Source organism: Trichoderma aggressivum (assembly GCF_033847375.1).
Source record: "Trichoderma aggressivum f. europaeum strain CBS 100526 chromosome Unknown scaffold_035, whole genome shotgun sequence".
Classification (NCBI taxonomy): Eukaryota; Fungi; Ascomycota; class Sordariomycetes; order Hypocreales; family Hypocreaceae; genus Trichoderma; species Trichoderma aggressivum.
Window position 1 is genome coordinate 318987 of NW_026946401.1, and position 19129 is coordinate 338115.

Sequence of the window (19129 nt, forward strand, 5' to 3'; positions counted from 1 at the left end):
GATGCATGTGATACCAGGTTGTACCGTGTAAAGCATGCACAACTCAGATGCATCAGAGCCAGTGTACTACCGAGTAGACGCTTACAATCGGCTTTTATGAAGTTGACTGGAAGCAATCGATTAAATTACTCATCAAGTTTTCTTTCTCAAAGCTTCACTTCATCAGGTACTCTCTTGCTGTGGTGTTTTATGGCATCACGGGTGTCTTCGACCTTGAGCATCACCCGCATTACGTAATCAACCACAGGCCATCATCCTTGTCATGACTTCTCCACTCAAATTGTCATTCATCCATCCATCGAATCGCAGCCTCGCGCGTCAGACAAGACAAAACGCGGCTGCAAAGCAAAACGAATCAAAGCAAATCAAATCAAATCCGCGTCTCATCGTTTTGATCTCGAATCTCGAGACTCAATTTCACCGCCATGTCGGTCTTGTTAGAAACCACCGTCGGCGACATTGTCATTGACCTGCTCATCGATCACTCTCCCAAGCTGTGCGAAAAGTAAGCTCCCTTCTATTCTCTTCTCTTTATCTTGTCTCTTCTCTTCTCTCGTATTGCCTTTTGTTCAACCGGCTGCTGACCATCCGTACAGCTTTTTGAAGCTCTGCAAAGTCAAATACTACAACTTCTCTCCCATCCACTCCGTCCAAAAGAACTTCTCCTTCCAGGCCGGCGATCCTCTCGGGCCTCTCGCCAAACAATCCGATGGAGGCTGCTCAATATGGGGGCACCTGTCGGGCGATCCGTCAAAGCGCACATTCACAGCTCCCTTTCACCCCAAACTGAAGCATCTAGAGCGAGGCACTGTGAGCATGGCGACGGTTCCGCTGGCCTCGGACCCAGACACGCGGGTGGCGGCATCCCAGTTCATCATCACCCTGGGCGAAGAGACGGATTTCCTCGACAGCAAGGCCGCCATTTTTGGCAAGGTTGTGGAGGGCTTTGACTCCTTGGAGAAGATCAACGAGGCCATGGTTGACGACAAGGGATACCCGTTTGTCGATATCCGAATCAAACACACAGTCATCCTGGATGACCCTTATCCCGATCCTCCAGGCCTGAGAGAACCCAGCTCTAGCCCTCCACCGTCAGACGAACAACTACGGACAGTGCGAATCGCCAATGAAGAAGAACTCCACGAGAACGATGATGTAGATGAGGAAGAGCTGGAAAGGAGAAGGCGGGAGAGAGATGCTAGGGCACAGGCTTTGACACTCGAGCTCATGGGCGACCTCCCCTTTGCCGAGGTGAAGCCGCCGGAAAACGTCTTGTTTGTCTGCAAACTGAACCCCGTCACACAAGACGAAGACCTGGAGCTCATCTTTGGCCGATTTGGCAAGATTCTGAGCTGCGAGGTGATTCGAGACCAAAAGACGGGCGACAGCCTACAGTACGCTTTTATCGAATACGAAGACAAGGCATCGTGTGAAGTGGCATATACCAAAATGCAAGACGTCCTCATCGACGACCGGCGAATCCATGTCGACTTTTCACAGAGCGTCAGCAAGCTCAGCGACGTGTGGAGGCAAGACACGAATAACAAACGCAGGGCGAGGGTGCGAGGTGGATGGGGCGGCGTGCAGGAACTCGAAAAGCGGCGGCAGTACCGAGAAGAGGATGAGAGGAGCTCCGGGAAGAATTACAACATGGTGTACAGCAAGGAGGAGATGAAGGGGAGACATGACCGAGGCTCCAACGGCCGGAGAAACGATGACGGACCTGACCGAGGAAACGATGACGGGCCTGACCGAAGGAATGATGGTCGATACGACCGTAGAAACGATGATCGACCTAATAAGCGACCTTTAGATCGAGACAATGGGCGGCAGTACCGAAACCGGAGTAGGAGCCCTCATCGAGGAAACAGGGACGATGAACGTGATAGACAGTTTAGGTCAAGGGATGGCAATCGTCACGATAGGAGGGATAGAGATGGAGACAAACGCAGAGACAGGTGATGACACCTTGGGGGCAAATTAACGACATGATTGAATAATGTATAAAATAATTACATGAGCCTGTTTTTAGGTGTCTGCGAATTGGTTGGTGATTGGGTCCTTTTCACCCATCATACACCAACCCTTGCTAATTGCTTGTTGGCTTGGATCAACTGACCAAAACGTGAAAAAGACATCAATTTTGCGCTGGGAAAGCCATCGTTGCTGGACAATCTCACATTTGGCACTGATGACTTTTCGACGGGGGATTGACAAAGAGCGGAGAGCTTTATGTTGCATATCGAGACTGATTCTATATGCCCCTTCATTCTACATTGTTTGTCACGGCTGTACGGCGAATAATTCCATTCGAGCCAGTCAAAAAACAAACGGTTTAAGATTCATCAGTCATTCATTGATATGAATACAACGTCAACAATTTAAAAAAAAAAAAGGTGAAAAAGCTCACTCGCAAGCCACGCTGACACTGTCTCTACCAGAGGAGCACAGCTCAAGGAACCGTCTTGACCTCTCGCTTCAACAGAACCTCTCTGCCATGTTCCCACGTCAACGGACTGTCGCCCATTAAAAACTCGCTCTTCATCTGCATCCACGTCCGCCAATACCTCTCCGCACCATCTTTGTCCTTTCCAAACGGCACTTCCCAGGGTATCACTTCCACCATCGGTAGTACGAAACTCGCCTCCTTGAGCGTATACATATCCACCCCCCACGCCGTTCGAGAGACCACCTCCGGGATCATCACGTCCCCGTCATAGCTCCTCAGGACGTTGAAGCGCAAGTTGGACAGCATGGTCGGGGCTGGGGGCTCCGAGTTTCGCGGTTTCCGTACGACCAGAGGGCGGAAGGACTGGTCGTCGTCGGGGCTGGGAAGGCCCGTATCATCGAGAGACCCGAGGGTGAGGCGCACGGTCAGCTTGGTAAGGCAGTAGGTGAACGTGGACTGGGACGCAGGAGGGACGAGGATGGAAAATATGAGGTCAAAAGGGACGGTGCGGTTGGTAGGGATGAAGCTGTCGTATTCGATGGGCGAGACCAGTCGAAGCTGGGATTCGCGATAACTGTATCAGGGCTGATGGGCGGACTGGCCGGCATTGGCGGTGCTGGAGGGAGAATAATGGATTCCGTTGGCACGTAGCGGAGCAGATTGGTCGGCTGGTATAAAGGCTTGGGAGGTGGTGAAGGCAGCGCCGAGGGAGTGTATTTGTGTGCTGGAAAAGGGGGCGGGTGGAAGCGGAACGATGAAGTGCGTTGCTCGGGCTTGAGAAGTGGCAATGAAAGGTGCTCCCAGTCTGCTGAGATGGACAGGTTATCTTTCCTTGTCTTTGCCCTTGCCCCTGTGTTGGAATTGCTTGGTGCGGGCTCAATGACGAGTGTATAGATGGGCTCGTTGAGCTGGAGAGCAAACACCGCTGCCGTTGGTCTCGGCTCGATATATTGGTCGAGAGGTCCATTCTTTCCGTCCTCCTTCGGATCTCGAAACATTTCCTTGCTGAGCACTTCGTGTATCTTCTTCGCATACTCGACGACACGCATCGTCCTCGACTGCCAGTCAAAGAGTTCTCCCATCGGACAAGTCTTTGAGCCACCACCCAGCCATCCACCCCGCTTGAGAGGATCTGTCTCGGGATTTTCAGACGCAAATATCTTTTGATGTTCAACATCAATTTCACCTTGCATGCGATTCTGTGCCCTGTCTTCTTAATGCAGGCCTGCTGCTACCACAAAGGTCTCTTGATGCGCCGGCAGAGTGAATTTCAGACTCACCAACCCAGGCGGCTCACGATCAAACAGCACCAGCATGGTATCCGAAGCCAGCTTTCGCTGTACCAGAATTGAGCGGTAGATTTGGCTTTATCCCAGTCCCCCCGTGTGTGAAACTGCTCCTCAAACTCGGCACTAACTGCAATATCAGGGAACTGGACTAGCAGCTGGCTCTTCATCAAGAAGCCGTATGTAGGCATCTGCTGGCAGTATCCGATGCCCTTGAGGGGAGTCGCGAGGTACTCATTGAGCCGGGCTTTCAGTGCGCTGCGGCAAAAGTCTTCTGCAGGATCGTCTGTGACGTGGTTGGCAAGGCTCAATGCCACCATGGCGTCAGTCCAGTTGGCATCGACGCGGAAAACCCGAATCGTCTCCTGCGGGAGATATGACGGGTCCGGGATGAAGTGGTGAGATGGGATGCCGGCGAGGTGAAGCTTGTCGGGCACCCACTCTTGCACTGCTGCGTAGTCGGTATTTGTAGGGACGGTGTGATAGCAGTACGGCCCGCCATCAGCTGAAGTGGACAAGCCGGTTGAAACATAAAGGGCCTGGGAATACATCTGCTTGAAGATGTGGTTTGAATGGAGGGATACTAGGTTGAGGTTCTTAACTGGTTCGCGTCGCTTCCACCGGTTCGTGCATACGGTTGGCATTGCCGAGGCAAGCAAAGCAGTGTTGATATCGTTGAGGCAAGCAACTGTCGAGTCCATGTCCGACACGACGCGGGCACGGCTGTGATATGCCACCGTGTCGATGGTCTGCGAATTTGCACTTCCCAGTCGCTTATAGATGTCCTCCTTGGCCCTGGCGAGTGCGTCTCGGTGGATCGCGGTTCGAAGACGAGCCAGTGAGGCCGGGAAGGACTGGTCACTCGTTGCCAGCGTTCTGCCAAGCTGCCAGGCAGTCGCGTACGAGATGTCCATGAGTCCTAGGTTGGGATCGAGAATCTGGAGGTCTGTACCGAAGTTCGACTGGAAAGAAATATTGGTGTTTAATGGATGAGCGACTCTCGTGGGAGAGAGTGGCCCCCGATACATGGCCACTGTTTGCTCGCCCGTGATGGTGCGGTGTCGGACGATGGTGTATCCGTCGTTCTGTCGTTTCGTCACCAGCTCTTCCAAGGATAGACCAAGATTTTCCTTGCCTGTCTCTGGCCCTGACTTGTCAGCCTTGGGCGTGCTGGTGTTGTCGGTTCGCAAGACCTTGAGCCCCTTTCCACCAGTGCCGATATCTTGGAGCGCACTTCGCACATCAAAGGAACCAGGTGGCAGAGCCGTGTAGGTCCAGCTGTACAAGCTAGTGATGAGAACTTTGTCTTTGACCTCTGACAAACCCAGTCCGTCAATGTTTTGGAGAGAAACCAAGTGCACCATGACCGGAGCGGCCGAGTCTACATCGACAGGGCCAATTCGATGCAAGACGACAATGCTGAATGTCCCCTACTCTCCCTCAATGGCCGACATCGTGCCTTCGGTAGCGACTGTCCGGACATGGGATAGAAATCGGAACTTGGCAACGTCGCACTGCGTTGGATTTGGATCCTCGGAATCGGTGAAAAGCTTCTTGAACAGCGGTCCGGGAACGGTCACAACGCTGGTCTTGATCTGCTTATCACGCTCTGCGGGTTTTTGGATCTTGTTCAGTAGCTTGTCATTGCTTGGTATCTTCTCGATTGCACCGGCCCTCAGGTCCCAGCCAAGGTTCTCATTGGGTGTTGCACCCACCTCTGGCGGGAAGAATGTGCTTCTTTCGTCATCGATTAATTCGAGTTCCTCTGCTGTAAAAGCTATCAGAGCGAACCAAGGAATCGTGTTCTTTTCTTTGTCCGGAAGGATCTGTTTAGACACACGCCGTGCCCACGGGAGGTGAGGGTCACGGAGCACCATGTGCGGCAGGGTCCGGAACTGTGCCGTTTGTCCTGGTGCTGGGAAGACGGACATGACTGTGGACGTCTGATCGTTACTACTACCACCGTCGCTGCTGCTGAGGGACCATTCTGGAGCGAGGACGTCAAACTGCCGCTTGACGGGAATCGCCCGTGTCGGGGGCTCCTTGCCGTGTTTAGGATCATCTTTGTCTGGCGTGACAGTCTGCGAGATGGCAAGATCGTGCAGACCCGCGGTCAAGGAAGGGAGATGGAAGGAATGGATCTGGGCTTCTCCAGGTCGAAGCTTGGGGGCTTCGTCGCATAGAATGCGTTGCTCATGACGGAGAGTCAAGTGACGGTACTGTCCTTTGAGAGACATTACACGGGTTCCAGACGATTTGGTCTCGCCTCAACCGTATCTACCTACGGTAAGAAAAGAAAGACACAATAGCCTTGGGATATCACTTGGGGGTCAAGCTTGAAGCCATCTTTGAAAAGCTCAAAAGCTATGAAGGGGCCTACACAGCTGTGAAGACACACACCAAAGAGTTCGATAGCCCACGCCCTCCTCTAGCTGACCCACCAGCTTGGCAAGATGCATCCATCACAGACAAAAAAGAAAGAAAAAAGTACAGAGAAGTGCCGATCTGCTGTCTCGTAGCATGGGATCACTACATCGCCACTGCTCTGTACTAGCGAATCAATAGTGCGAATCCCGGCAGGGGGTGTCGAGACAAATGCCCAGCTGAACGGGAAGAACCATGTAATTGATAGTTGTAGGGGTCCTGGAACAAGGATTCTCTAGCTTGGACTATCTACCGTGAAAATGGACCCTGGATTCTTCGATGTATCTTCTATCAAGGCTGTCTTATGTCTATCCGCATCTTCACATGTACGATGTGCCTTCAGTTTGGCGAGCAAAAGAGAAACTAAGCGGTGCTACTTCTTCATATTTTCTTTGAAGACACAGCAGCAATCATTCACAGACTTGTCACGATGGTACCCAACGCGGATCAAAACGTGCTCATCCCTATCAAGCTTGATGCATTCGTCCTCAATGACAAAGTCTGTGATGGCGGACATGATGACGATGAACTGAGAGCACGGAAAGCCAAAATGCGTGGGTTGTCGAAAGTGACCGCTGCCGAACACTCGACGGAGAACGAGACGGCAGAAACGGCACACTCTTGGAACCCTGGAATGTTCTTGATGGCACGGTTGATCTTCAAGTTGACGTGTCACCTTTCGTCAGCGCATTCGACTCTGTGGTTGACGGAGGTTCAGACATCTTGGAGAAACAAGCCGAGATCTTTATAGGCGACAAGAGAAGAGCATCAGAGTGGAGGAAACCCAGCCTGAGGACGGAACCACAGATACCAGCAAGTCACGCGTTAACTTACAACTCCTATCTTCGTCCAATGAGCTCTTTCCAGATTACCAACCGCATAACTCCAATGTTTTCTCCATTGGACGCTCCTCGACTACGAATTCCGCGTCAAGCTAGGCGACCCGGGAACGTGGGTTTGATGGGTTGGTAGGATACTTTCCTCCCCTTCCCCAGTCCAAACTCGAGGAGGATAATGCTCTTGATCTATCGACGTTCTACATACACTTCCCACCCGGTGTTCATGATACAGCGACTAAAGAATTGGCAAAGATCTCTCCGCCGGCATCTGCTTACGAGGAGGAGCAGCCAAATCCAACACTCACCGAGATGATTACTATCAAGAAGGATAACTATCCTCTCCCGAGGCCCTACTATTCCGACCCGGACAAGAACGACCTCACACCATCATCATACACCGCGGATGCAAACGAAAAGCTTGCCGTTTTCGGCGCCCTGCTCGACCCTTTCCTCCCTGTGCATGCGTACACTGGCATTTTGCCCGTCAAGGAGCTTTCCCTACCGACGTGGACATGGCAGGGAGCCCTGGACAAGCTATCCGCCTTTTTCCATGCTGGACCTGTGCTAATCACGGGCGACGTGCCAGGGTTTGTGGAGGCGAGGCAGCTGAAGCAGGGGGATTTGCCACCCAAAGTGGTCGAGGGCGTGGAGGGAGAGGAGAAGCAAGCCGTGGGGCTACCAGGTGGCGCGTTGGGGATGTGGAGCTGGCTCCAGCCTTATGATGTTGAAGGAGAACATGGAAAGAATACCAGGTATGATGAAGAGGAAGAGAAACCGCGGGAAAGGTTCATGCCGTTGGCGGTTGAGGTGCTGGGTGAAGAGTCGAGGCTGGAGTGGGGGCCATATACGGCCATCGAGGGGCTGCAGATGGCTGCGGGCGTTAATGAGAAATAGAAGCAGAAGTTTGTATTAGAGGGGAATAATTGGTCTATGTGATGGTAGATGGGGCGTGAGGGAGTTCTTGGAGTGAAGTGCTAAGTTTACGAATGGTCTCCCGTAGAGTACAGACAGTAAATCGAAATGCCCAACCCCAGGGTTGGTCGATGGCAAGTATTGGCAGCGTCTTGAGATCACACGAGCCAATAGTTACTTCTCATAACTGCACAGGAGGCGTAAACAGCAGCGGCTGGACAGTCTTGCACTCGCCTCCAATGACTGTCGTGGATATGTATCAACTGCGGCCCGTTACCGTGACCGGGCCGCTGCTACTCTCGTCTGGCGTATGGGGAATCGGGAGCCGGGGCAAGCCGTGCCATTAATAGAGAGTCGCTATTACATGTGGTTAAGACTATTGATGCTTCTGATCCATGGTGTAAGTCCAGGCCTCAGCTCCGGCCTCGATCTGGTTTGCTGGGCCGCTGCCGGAGTTCGTATCACGGCGTTCCAGATGCTCGCCGCCAACATTGTCATCGTGGTGCAGACTGGATTTCCTCATCAACTTTGAGCCCTTCCACTTCCAGCTGCAAAGCCGTCTCTCGGTGGGAGTTCGATTCACCATGGATCTGTGGATCGCCACGGTACGCATCAAATGCCGAGGTCAGCGCTTCACTGGACATGTCCGGTCCGCCTTTTGGAGGCGTCGTGCATGTTGAATTTTGGGTGTTTGGTTTCGACGTCAACTTTGGAGCTCCGCCACAGCCTCCTCCGGCTGTTAATCTTGAGCGCTTCTGGAACGTTGTGCTCAAGTCGTCTGAGTCATCGCCGCCATCGATGCTCACGTCAGATGATGGCATGAAGAAGGGAAACGACAACAAAGATGACGAAAAGAAGAAGCAGGACAATCCGGCCATTTTGCTAACATGCGAGTCTGGCCTCGAACCGGCGCCTCCAGGGACGACGGCCAAAGATGACGATCCTTGGCTGGTGCGCGGTGGCAGCTTTTCTTTCCTGGTCATGATCCAGTTTGCCGTCAGTAAATATGGGCAAAGAGGTTGGGTTTCGAGGTACAAAAGGATGAAGTGACGAAGACGGGAGATGAACAGGACGGTGGTGAACCTGACAAGATTAACAAGAGAAAGCCCGCTCCGCTGGTTGGAAAGCCACCCAAGGAGCTGTTACGACGGTTTAAAACCACGGTGCCGGCTGTACCGTTGGTAGCAGTTGGACGTTAGTTACCTGTAATGTCCATATGTTTAAAGTAACTCATCATGCAATATCTTTTAGTAGAAAGCATCATTTTCTGTTCCGAGCTGCTACGTTTGCTTGGTTCTCCGCCTTCGCTCTACATCCACCCTTGCCAATCGTTGGCTAGCTTGAATCAACTGGATGACATTAATCATTTGCTTCAGGGCCATGAAAGGAAAGCAAATCTTGGCAATGACACCGGGTAGGTAACCATTCATTTTGTTCGCCCACGCCATCTCCAGCGCCGCAGAGCTAGAAGGATTGGGGAAGATCTGGGCTAATAGCGAGGTGTCAAACTCTGTCCCCGTCTGGAGATGCTCTCTTCCGTCAATATCCGCGTTCAAGTAGAGAGGGTCAACTGGCGAAGAGAAGGAGACAAGGTAGCAGGCGATGAAGAAGAGCTCGTTGAGAGCACAGAGAGAAAACAAGACAATCCGAATTGCAAGTCAGAGTTCAGTGTACACGTATTTAGAATTGGCCATGGCAGCCTCGCACCTTGTTGGTGTAATACACCCTCATCAGCCAGTGTTGGCTATTGCCGACGTCCTTGTGGCTCGTTGCAACGCCGCCGACGACAAGAGACGCATACATGTGCATGTAGTGGCTTGCAAGGCCCAACACAATCAGGCCCTGGAAAACAAAGGCCCAGCGAGGCATCGCCGCCGCCAAGAACACCAGCAGGCATGTCGTGGTGCAACGATCCGTGACCATGTCCAGAACTGCGCCAAACTGCGTTCCCTGATCCAACATGTGCGCAGCGTATCCATCAAGAGCGTCAAGGAGACATGATATCGTGTAGAGAAGAGAGCAGGTGCGTGGATGGAGTGGCATGTAGTAGAGGGAGGCTATGGCCAAGATGACTCGGAGATATCCTAGACATGGTGCCATGTTAGTAGTGAGCAGGACATTTGCCATGGCGTAGAAAGAAAAGAACAGACGCACCAATAATGTTGGGCCAGAACAAAAATATGTTTTCTGAAGATGTTTGAGCAGAATCCCGGTCGGGAGACTGGTTAGAGGGATTGTCTCGTTCGCGATTCTGGCCTCGCTGCGCCAAAGGGCGTCGTGGAGGCATTGGGAGCGAACGAAGGAATGAGTTGAGGAATCTAAAAAGAATGGAAGAAAGACAAAAGTAATAGAAAAAAAAAAAAGAGTTGAATGATGGTTGACAGCAAAGAATGGCCCGCACGACGCCAAGGCTGGTGATGGTGACGGCCAAGAACAAGCAAACGGCGCCTTGTAGGAGCTTCAAGCGGCACCAAAGAGAGACTCATTTCTGAACTTGAATGCTGACTAAGTTGACACGTGTGATAATGTCGGTAAAGACTGACTGATTCACAAAAACATGGCGGCCAACAGCGCTCTGCATTTCTACCGTGTTGGTCTTGTTACGTGAGGTTTTGAATCACGGCTGCAGAACAGCTTCAATGTTCACAGCGAACAGCAATGTGTTGCAGTTGGTAGCGGTACAGCTTTTCTACAGAATCATCTCTGTTTATGGATCATCGTTATGCCATTCATTTCTGCGGACAGTCTCTCAACTCTGACTTGGGATCTGCAAGCAAAGATGTAGCCATTTGCCAACTACGATGAGAACCTACCCTAAATGACCTGGAACTGCATCCTCAAAAGGTTTGTTTGGTTGCGAGAACCAGATACTCACGTTGCTACTGGTGTCTTCAATTAATGAGCAACACAGTGATCAACCAACCATTGATGCCGGAGTCTATTATCGAGACTCAGCGGTGCAAGCTCATGAGCGTCGTGACATGAAAATCGGAGAATAGGCCAAGACAAGATCTGGATGGAAAAGCAGTAGTAACTTTTTGGACATGATTCATCGGCTAAAAGGATCTCAGGATTTGTCCTCAAACCCCCTCCTAGCTATGTTTGCACTTTCTTCATCAAACGCACACTTTCTATAGTCAACTAAACCCTCGCAGGTAGGCTATCATACTATTGTTTGTCTCATAACCATGCTTGGACTCGAGAAACGTGTCAACTTCAAACTCGAGCAATTTCAAGTACAAACGTGCCAGTCCCCGCGTTTGCTGCGAGTCAAAGAGTCAAGGCAGCAGCGTCGCCTCAAAAGCACCCTCCGCCAGGCTTGCAGTTTTTCTTCTTCCAAAACCAGATTCTGGGATCCACGTAGCAAGTCTCTCAGACCGCCGGTTGCAAAGAGTCAGAGGTGTGTACGTACATCGTATTGTCATTTTTACCAAAAAAAGAGAGAAAAAAAAAAAAAGGGTACGTGATGAAACCTCCATGCTTTGCATTTCCAGGTTCCGAGGCAGACTACATGATGCCAGGGCCCTTGGAGCATCCGACGCCCCTGCTGCTAACCTGCTCATCTCGCTGGCTCTCTCCGTCTACTAGAAACTCCTCACAATTCCAGTCAAGCTACTGTCCACCACGAGTGACGTTGGGAAAACAGCCCAAATGGCTACCGGCATCCATTCCACTCGTCGCAAAGATGCTGTCAAACATGACAGGTCCCCCGCAGAAACTCACGGGGGCTAATATCTCAGATAGCCGTGGGAGCCCCATAAGTTAATCTACAGCAATTTCGTCCCGTGGATGCTTCTAGAGGCTCTCTTTTCATCTATCGTTACCGCCATTTGCCGAGCCGCCGTTACGCCGTTACGCCTATACGAGTCCGGCTTCCCATCCATCTCGTCACTGGCCCCCCTCGTCCTCCTGCTGCTCCCCCCCAGCGCGGATTTACGCCCGTGGAGCTCGGTGGATCGAGTTCGAACCAAAACCTGTTCGATGGACAAGTACGGCGTGCCCGTGATTATGCCCATGGGCTGTACTCTTGTACTCCATGTCTCCTCCGCATCATTTTACGGGCTGCAAGGGACCCGCTGTGTACTACTCCCATCTCCGATGTAAATCGTCTCGGTGAGTGTCACGACGAAACAGCCACGGCCCCCATCCACATGGGCTCCAAAAGAGGTCCAGTCGCTTGCTGTTCTGTTTGAATCCTCAACCAGCCACCCCCGTTGAAAGCCAAAGCCCGGGCTTGGATCGACATCCATGGCCTTGGATATTCCGGGCTCGCCGTGTAAGCGACAGCAGCCGCCGCTGTGGCCACTTTTTTATACAAGCAAGCAAGCAATCAAGCAAGCAACTTGTCCAAAAGGCGAGACATGCATCTGGCAAGTCTCGATAACGCCGTCACCGCCTCGTTTGCCTCTGGTTTGATTGGCTCTGCTTGATCCCGACCCCCAGTTTACACTGGCCGGTGACGCTTGAAATCATTGGGCGTAAGAAAGCAGACATGCATAATGGACATGCAGCCACTGCTGCTGCTGCTGCTGCTTCGGTGCCACGGGGTTATACGTCCAGTCCTGTATACTCGTTCAAATCACAAGATGGTGCGCCGTTGCGCCGACTTGGCCCTTGTTTCCCTTGCTCTTGTGCCCGAAACAGAGAGAGCAAGAATAGCATTGGGGGGGGGGGAGCAAGTAACCACGAGTGCGAAATAGAGCTGCCAGGGAATGAAACCGGTCGTGGTGCGTTTGTGCGACTGTCACAGCAAGACGAAGCTTGTCATTGAGGCTGTTGAGCGCCCAGATTGTTCCCTCCTTTGGCTCGTTTGGCCTCGTACGAACATGGCATAACGTCTAGCTGACTTGAGAAAGACAAGATGCCAAAAATACATGTACATACACGTCCTTGGACACACCTACATACACCTTTGAACAACCCACCCCCATGTGCTGAAACAGGCCCTCTTGGAATCCTTTTAGCTTCATCCAAAAAAAAAAAAAAAAGGTCGGCGAATATCCCTGTCACAGAAGACGGTTGACCTTCTCGAATCACTGCTCCGTCCGCTATTTCTGCTCTAAACCTGGCATGGCGCTCAGATCATCTGCTGGGATTTGCAGCCTTGCTCGAGTGTTTGTTTGCTCATTGGCTGACTGTGCAATTCAGTGCCGCGGATTGGACACACTTCCTTGCACACCCTGCTCGATCACGTCCAATCGCTAACCTCTCCTCAGTAACACCAATCGGTTGAATGCAGGAACATGACGGGACTACAGCGCTGCAAAGGACCGTGCCCGCTTTCAACAGTGGGGGAGAAAGGGCGGCTGCCTAAGGAGAATTTCATTCCGTCTCTTGAGGACCAAAGACGTGACTCTCTTGGGGGAGGGCGGGTTATCTCGAAGATGCTGGAGAATGTTTGGCGGCAAAGGGGGGTGGAGTGGAGTGGAGGAGGGAGTGAGGCTTCGACCCAGATCTGATCAGACGCAAGCTGAAGATTATTCGCTAAGCAGCGCAACATACTCGGCCGTTCCGAGGCGTTTTGAAACCGGTTAGCAGGCTAGATTTTAATTAATTAACTTGAAGAGACGAGGGTTGCCAACGGCGATGGCCGTGTAAGCGTCACTCTGTCCAGATCGGATCCAAACAGAAAGGGGAAAAGGAAATCAAAAAAAGGGGGGGGGGAGTGTAGGAGCGTGGGAGAGGTCAGGTCGCCACACAAAGCTGAAAGAGAGAATGCCGGCAATAGATACCGCTCGGCTGTTTGATCAGAAACACTTGAATTTTATGCATAGTGCAGGATGAAACTCTGGTGGAGCAAAGGTGGTTGGTTATTCACCGCTGCCAACCCCTGTGGTTTGTACAGCTGTGTGCGTGCGGCATCTGAGACCTGGCCATGTACATGTGTGTGTGCACGCATCATCGTCTCTCTCTGCCCGTCTTACAGCCTCAACTCTGCTCTGGCCTGGGCTGGATGACAGTGCCTTTGCACGCCCCCCCTTCTCTCTGCCATGTGGCGCGCTGGGCTGCCTTTCTGGAAACGCCTCGATTCACTCACCGTCTTGTCCCTTGCAGGGCCCGGGATCTCGCCCCCGTCAAGCCGCCGGCAGGCGTTGGCGTGCCTTGCTTTGGTCGGGCTGGTGTAGCTCAGGCCGGCATCGTGCGCCTCTTTCTGGTCGAGGCAAGACGTTGGGAGGTGTCTGCCGTGTGCCCGGACAGATTCGAACCCACAGAGTAAAGGGGGGGGGGGGGGGGGAGGCAGCTGGCCAGCTCATACGGCAGCCACAGCATCGCCAAACGCCAGTGTCGAAGGATGCAGCTTTGCCATACTCGACATGCACCTGCGCCTTGAGGACAAAGACAGGCTGGCCATTGGCACTATTGTACATGCAAATCAGTGAGTTGAGTGCTCCTCGTTGACGTTTCTCGTATGCATGTATGTATGTCTGTGTGTGATCATTCTGTTCTGCGGGTTCGTGTCGAGTATCAGAGACACACCGGCGCAGCTCATCCATGTCGATCAGACACTCTTCGCGTGTATGCTTCTCAAAGAAGATTCACAAATCTCTCTCTCTTTTTCTCTCTGCCTCCCCGTCTCTCTCTCTCTGGCCCTGCGACCCCCCTTCCCCCCTTTCCTCCTAGCGACCTTCTGGAAGCCCAACTGTTTCCCGTTGTCATGACCTAACGACACTGCAATATCCCATGTAATTGCCGAGCAACACGTGCGTGCTTCCTTGTACATTGCTCCTGTGAGGAGTGACAAGAGCAGATTGGGGGTAGTAATCCTTCCCGTTTGCCCGGTACAGGGGACCACGCCTCTCGACAATGTCTCGTTGTTGCTCGTGTGCTGTTCGTCATGTGCCTGGTTCAACTCCAGTTTCTCGCCTCAAGTTTCACACGGATGGAGGATCCCATGTACGAGTACAGGTAGCAAGGGAGGTACATGTACCTATGCTGCGTAGGTGACTTGTCCCCCTTGGGCGGAAACAAGTCGGTGGCTCCTTGTGCGACGCTGAGCTGGGGGGAGGGACTTTGCTTTTGGGGGCCCTTCTGCAGGCTGCTATGCGGAGTTGCACAGAGGAGAAGAACTTGCATCCATCTCATTTACTCTGACCGCTACGTTATTGTAACAATACGTGATGACCTTGATGGCCCGCAGTTTTGCAATGCGATGGCGCGTATCTTTGGCTGGTCCGGAGTTCCTTTGCGCGGTTGTATGAGGTCACTTCACTGCCCGTCTTCTTTTTTTGCGTGGTAAAACAAGCCAGAGCAAAAATAGACTGGTGAACAAGCAATCTGAACGGGAAACAAGTCATCATTAGCAGTGTGCTCGTATCCTCGAGATCCCCGAAAAGAAATGATAGGGCTCGACATGTGGCCCTGCCTCTGCCGTTCCTGGAATAGACTGCAAGATTGTTGTCGTGTGTAGACGAGGCATCTCACGGAAGAGAAACGGTTTGTATACCACGCACTGACCTTGATCCAGCACCATGACCGCTTACAGGGCCCTTCCAGAGAGACCAGGGAAAGACAAGGTACTTGGCTTGAAATAGAACGAGGAGCAAGAGTCGGGCTGTCCATGTCGTGCAGGATGCGGTTTGCAAGGGGAAATCTAATCTAGATTTCCCTGAGATAGAGACCGGCCAGGGCCAAAGGGGGGTCTAACAGGTATCCGGCCCGAGAATCCGGTGAGATCGATGAGGAGGGTCCTCTCTCCACGTGTGTGTTTTGTCGGCAAAAAAGAAAAGAACAAGGCCAGGATCAAAGCGAACACGTACAGATGTGTAGATCTGCACCAAGCCTTTGATTCCGCAACTCCCTGCCATCATGGTACAGCCTTCTCCACTCCCTTGCGTAGCCCTGACAAGAGACTTTCTGGTCATTCTGGGGGGGATGACAAGGTCTACGAGCTTGTCAACTGCTGTGTACCGGCAGCATTATGCGGCCGAGGTGACTGTTCTGGCAGCTGTTGTTGCGTGTGTGATTTTGTTGAGCGCCTGGCGATGGGCGGAGTGGGAAGAGAGTGTCAGTCCAGGGAAGAAGAGGGCAGAGGATGGAAATAATTGGACGACCAGGCCGGGAATGGTGCAAGCAAACAAACAAGATGAGAAAAACGAGTAAAGAAGAGAAGAGAAAAAAAAAAATTGGAGAATCGAGGAGACGACGGGCGCGTACCGAACATGTATAACTATATCCCGAAGCTACAGCTCCTTCGTCCCGGATCTCTTGTTCTAGATTCCTTCATCCTCTTCTCAGCTGCCTTTTTCTTCTTCTTCTTCTCTTTCCCCAGGTTGCCTCGTTCAACATTCCTCTGCCGAATCTCTTGACACCCGGCTGCCTTTTACAAGTTGCCTTGCCTTGCCTACAAACGGAACGAACCCCCCCTGATTCGCCACCAAAATAGCCCTCAACTGACTATAGGCTCAGCCTTGGGACTCTGCCTCTCTCTCTGTCTTTGGTACATGCCCAGCATCACCAAGCCATAACTGAAGCCCAAGGGAGCACAAGACGTCAGACCCGTCGTTTCCCTTCTCTTTCACTCTCTATCTCTATCTCTATCTCTCTCCATCTCCATCTCCATCTCTCTCACTCTCCATCTGTTGCTATCAACTATCCAAACAACTGTCCGTCTACTCTACCAGCAACATCGTGTCGAGAGCCCGCGCGTTTGCTCGTCCGATCTTTAAGTGGACACTTGACTCGAGAGGACAAGAGTGAATCGGTGTACACACCACCTGTATACGCCACCCATAGGTACATCAGCTGCCTGACCTTGTTCCTTTTTTTCCCCATCCTCCAATCATGGGTTCTTCGAGCACCCACTCCTCCAACCACACAAGGTACTCTTCTCCTCGTGACAACATCTCTCCCTACGGAACGCCGTACGCGGACCGCAGATCCAACTCTTACCACAGTGACTCGAGAGGCAGCATGATGAGTGACCGCGAGTCGACTGAAGAGTCGAACCCCCAGCGGAAGAGAATCGCTGTTGCGGTAAGCTGATGTTCCCCCATTCTCAACCCTGAGATGCAATACAAACAGAGACAAGAGTTGCTGACTTGATGTCGACGACAGTGCATGCGATGCCGCAAAAGAAAGATTCGATGTACGGGAGACAGCGGAAATGGCCAGCCGTGCCTCAACTGCAAGAATGCTGGCTTCGAGCCCTGCCAGTTCCTCCGGGTAAGACGATGATGATGCTTCTTGTCTGTAACTGTATTGATTCACCACATGGCTAACCACCTCACCTTGCTCTCCCCAACTCAGGTATCCTCTCACGAGACCCATCTCAAGAACGAGCAGTTCACCTACAGCCTCGAAGTTGCTCGCAACTTCCAAGCCCGAGGATCTTCAGTTGTGCCCCCCATCCCAACAACTCCCCTGCCATCTCCCTATCCAGAACCCATGAGCATGCCCAGCGGCGAGGCCCTGCCGTATAGGAACGGCCCTGCCTCTACCTACGCCTACGGCAACAAGTACTATCCCCTGTCGGGATGGTCCAACGGATACGCCGACGACAACAGCATCGACTATTCGGTGTATCAGCAGTCGTACCCGCCGCAGCACGATGCCGCCTACATGGTGGGCTATCGAATGGGCTCTAACCCTCCCTCAAACAAACCCTCTGGAGGCAGCACGCCCTTGTACATCGAGCCAGAGACTGCCTATGGCTATCCTGCTGGCCCTTCAGCCGCCGCAGCGACGACGATGGTCCATCGGCCTGCTCCCATAGCCGAGCCCAGCACCGGCTTTCCCTACCATGGCATCGCCTCCCTCCCCAGCGAGAGGCTGCTGCCCACGCCCTCTTCGCGGCCCATGACGAGCGCTCCCCAGCAGCATCCCTACCGAGCAGAGTCCATCTCTTCGGCCTACAGCAAGACGTCCCAGTCTTCCACCGGCAGCTCCTCTCCCGCCGCTCTCTCCGAGGCAGCCACCACATACGCCAGCTTCGAGAACTCGCCGCTGTCCTCGTATCCCACTCCCACCACGACAAACTCGCACCTCCGCAGCGAGTACACGACGAGTGCAAACCCGTCTCTTGACGCCATCATGGCGCCGTCCGAAGAACCCCTGCGCATGACGGCCCCCGAGATGACGTACAAGTACACCGACACGACGAGACGCTATGCCAGCACGTACACCGGCAATCTCGGCGGCTACAGCATGGCGAGCAGCCACGGCCACTCGGGCTATTCAATGGGCGGCGATGAAAACGACCGCAAGGCTGGCATGCGGACGTAGAAGTGGACGAAGAGATGAGCTTTTCTGCGACGTTCTTTTGCGGGAGGGCTGTGTTTCCCGCTGCCGCATACCTCATAAAGGGGGCTTTTCCATGTACTATTTCGTCTGCTTTTGTGTGGTCTTCTTTAGCTGTTTGCGTTTTCTCTCAAGCCTCTCTAAACTCACTCAGTCCTCCCATTGACCAGATCTGCGCTGTGAGGACGATTCTCCTTCCAAACCCATCACCATTTCTCCTGCGGACTTTCAACAGGCATCTTGCAGATTCCACTCCCCAAAAAGAGCATTCTGGAAAAAACAAGAAACACACGAAACCTCAAGCCTCCTCGCCAAATCCATGCAGGGCGCAACGCCACACTCGTGTCTCTCGATACAAGGAGCCAAACAATATCCAGCAAGGGCGGGCAGAAAACCGACGTTCCTACTCGCCAAGAAGACGTGTTTCTTTTTTTATCCCTTCGTCTTTTGCCCTCCCCCTCCATCTCGGCAATTTCATCTCTTGCTCGGAAACACCAAAAGTCAAAGATCGGTTGCATTGCGTCTCCGGCGGGCGACCTTCATTGGCCCGTTTTCGGGGCTCGCGCAAAAAGTGTTTTGGTCGCAGCATATGCAGATACGCCACCAGATGCGGAACTTCGCTTCTTGTGATCCTTTTTTTTTTTTTGTTTCTCTCCCCTCTGCTCACGGCTGAATACTTTTTCTTCCTTTTTTTTTTGTCTTTTGTTTCTTTTGCTCGGATACACTGTTCTTCTGTTGTTGCATTCTCGTATTCCTGTGGTTCTTTTTTTTTTTTTTTTTTTTTGCTGTTGTTGTCTTTCACTTGTCATGTTCGAGATTCTATTTGTGTCTTGTTTGACTAATTCTGCCCCGGCAAATTTCACCTTTTCGCTTTTTACTTGTCGTTTACTTTTTCGGCTCTTCTATCATGAATTGGACTGCTTTCCCGTGAAATCAGAAAGGAAAACACAAAAGTGTAGCAAAAGGACGAGGGATTAGCCTAG

The 19129-nt window shown here is 52.4% G+C and overlaps 6 protein-coding genes across 6 annotated transcripts; 4 read left to right on the forward strand and 2 right to left on the reverse strand.

Annotated features, from left to right (window-relative positions):
* Positions 1-425: 425 nt before the first annotated feature.
* Positions 426-1984, forward strand: Triagg1_7763 (uncharacterized protein; the record flags this gene model as incomplete). Its single annotated transcript, XM_062902534.1, has 3 exons — positions 426-505; positions 597-1846; positions 1899-1984. The coding sequence occupies 3 exons, from the start codon at positions 426-428 to the stop codon at positions 1982-1984; spliced, it is 1416 nt and encodes a 471-aa protein (XP_062753349.1).
* Positions 1985-2452: 468 nt separating this feature from the next.
* Triagg1_7764 (uncharacterized protein) lies at positions 2453-5972 on the reverse strand (the record flags this gene model as incomplete). The annotated part of the gene is made up of 4 exons (XM_062902535.1): positions 2453-3007; positions 3097-3655; positions 3730-5013; positions 5170-5972. The coding sequence occupies 4 exons, from the start codon at positions 5970-5972 to the stop codon at positions 2453-2455; spliced, it is 3201 nt and encodes a 1066-aa protein (XP_062753350.1).
* Positions 5973-6589: 617 nt separating this feature from the next.
* On the forward strand, positions 6590-7892 carry Triagg1_7765 (uncharacterized protein; the record flags this gene model as incomplete). Its single annotated transcript, XM_062902536.1, has 2 exons — positions 6590-6871; positions 7098-7892. The coding sequence occupies 2 exons, from the start codon at positions 6590-6592 to the stop codon at positions 7890-7892; spliced, it is 1077 nt and encodes a 358-aa protein (XP_062753351.1).
* Positions 7893-8149: 257 nt separating this feature from the next.
* Positions 8150-9109, forward strand: Triagg1_7766 (uncharacterized protein; the record flags this gene model as incomplete). The annotated part of the gene is made up of 4 exons (XM_062902537.1): positions 8150-8218; positions 8286-8310; positions 8419-8861; positions 8927-9109. 4 exons carry the CDS (start codon positions 8150-8152, stop codon positions 9107-9109), a joined length of 720 nt encoding a protein of 239 aa, XP_062753352.1.
* Positions 9110-9190: 81 nt separating this feature from the next.
* On the reverse strand, positions 9191-10197 carry Triagg1_7767 (uncharacterized protein; the record flags this gene model as incomplete). Its single annotated transcript, XM_062902538.1, has 3 exons — positions 9191-9523; positions 9618-9994; positions 10065-10197. The coding sequence occupies 3 exons, from the start codon at positions 10195-10197 to the stop codon at positions 9191-9193; spliced, it is 843 nt and encodes a 280-aa protein (XP_062753353.1).
* A 6494-nt stretch (positions 10198-16691) lies between these two features.
* On the forward strand, positions 16692-18131 carry Triagg1_7768 (transcriptional regulator family: Fungal Specific TF; the record flags this gene model as incomplete). The annotated part of the gene is made up of 3 exons (XM_062902540.1): positions 16692-16883; positions 16965-17072; positions 17157-18131. 3 exons carry the CDS (start codon positions 16692-16694, stop codon positions 18129-18131), a joined length of 1275 nt encoding a protein of 424 aa, XP_062753354.1.
* Positions 18132-19129: the final 998 nt, after the last annotated feature.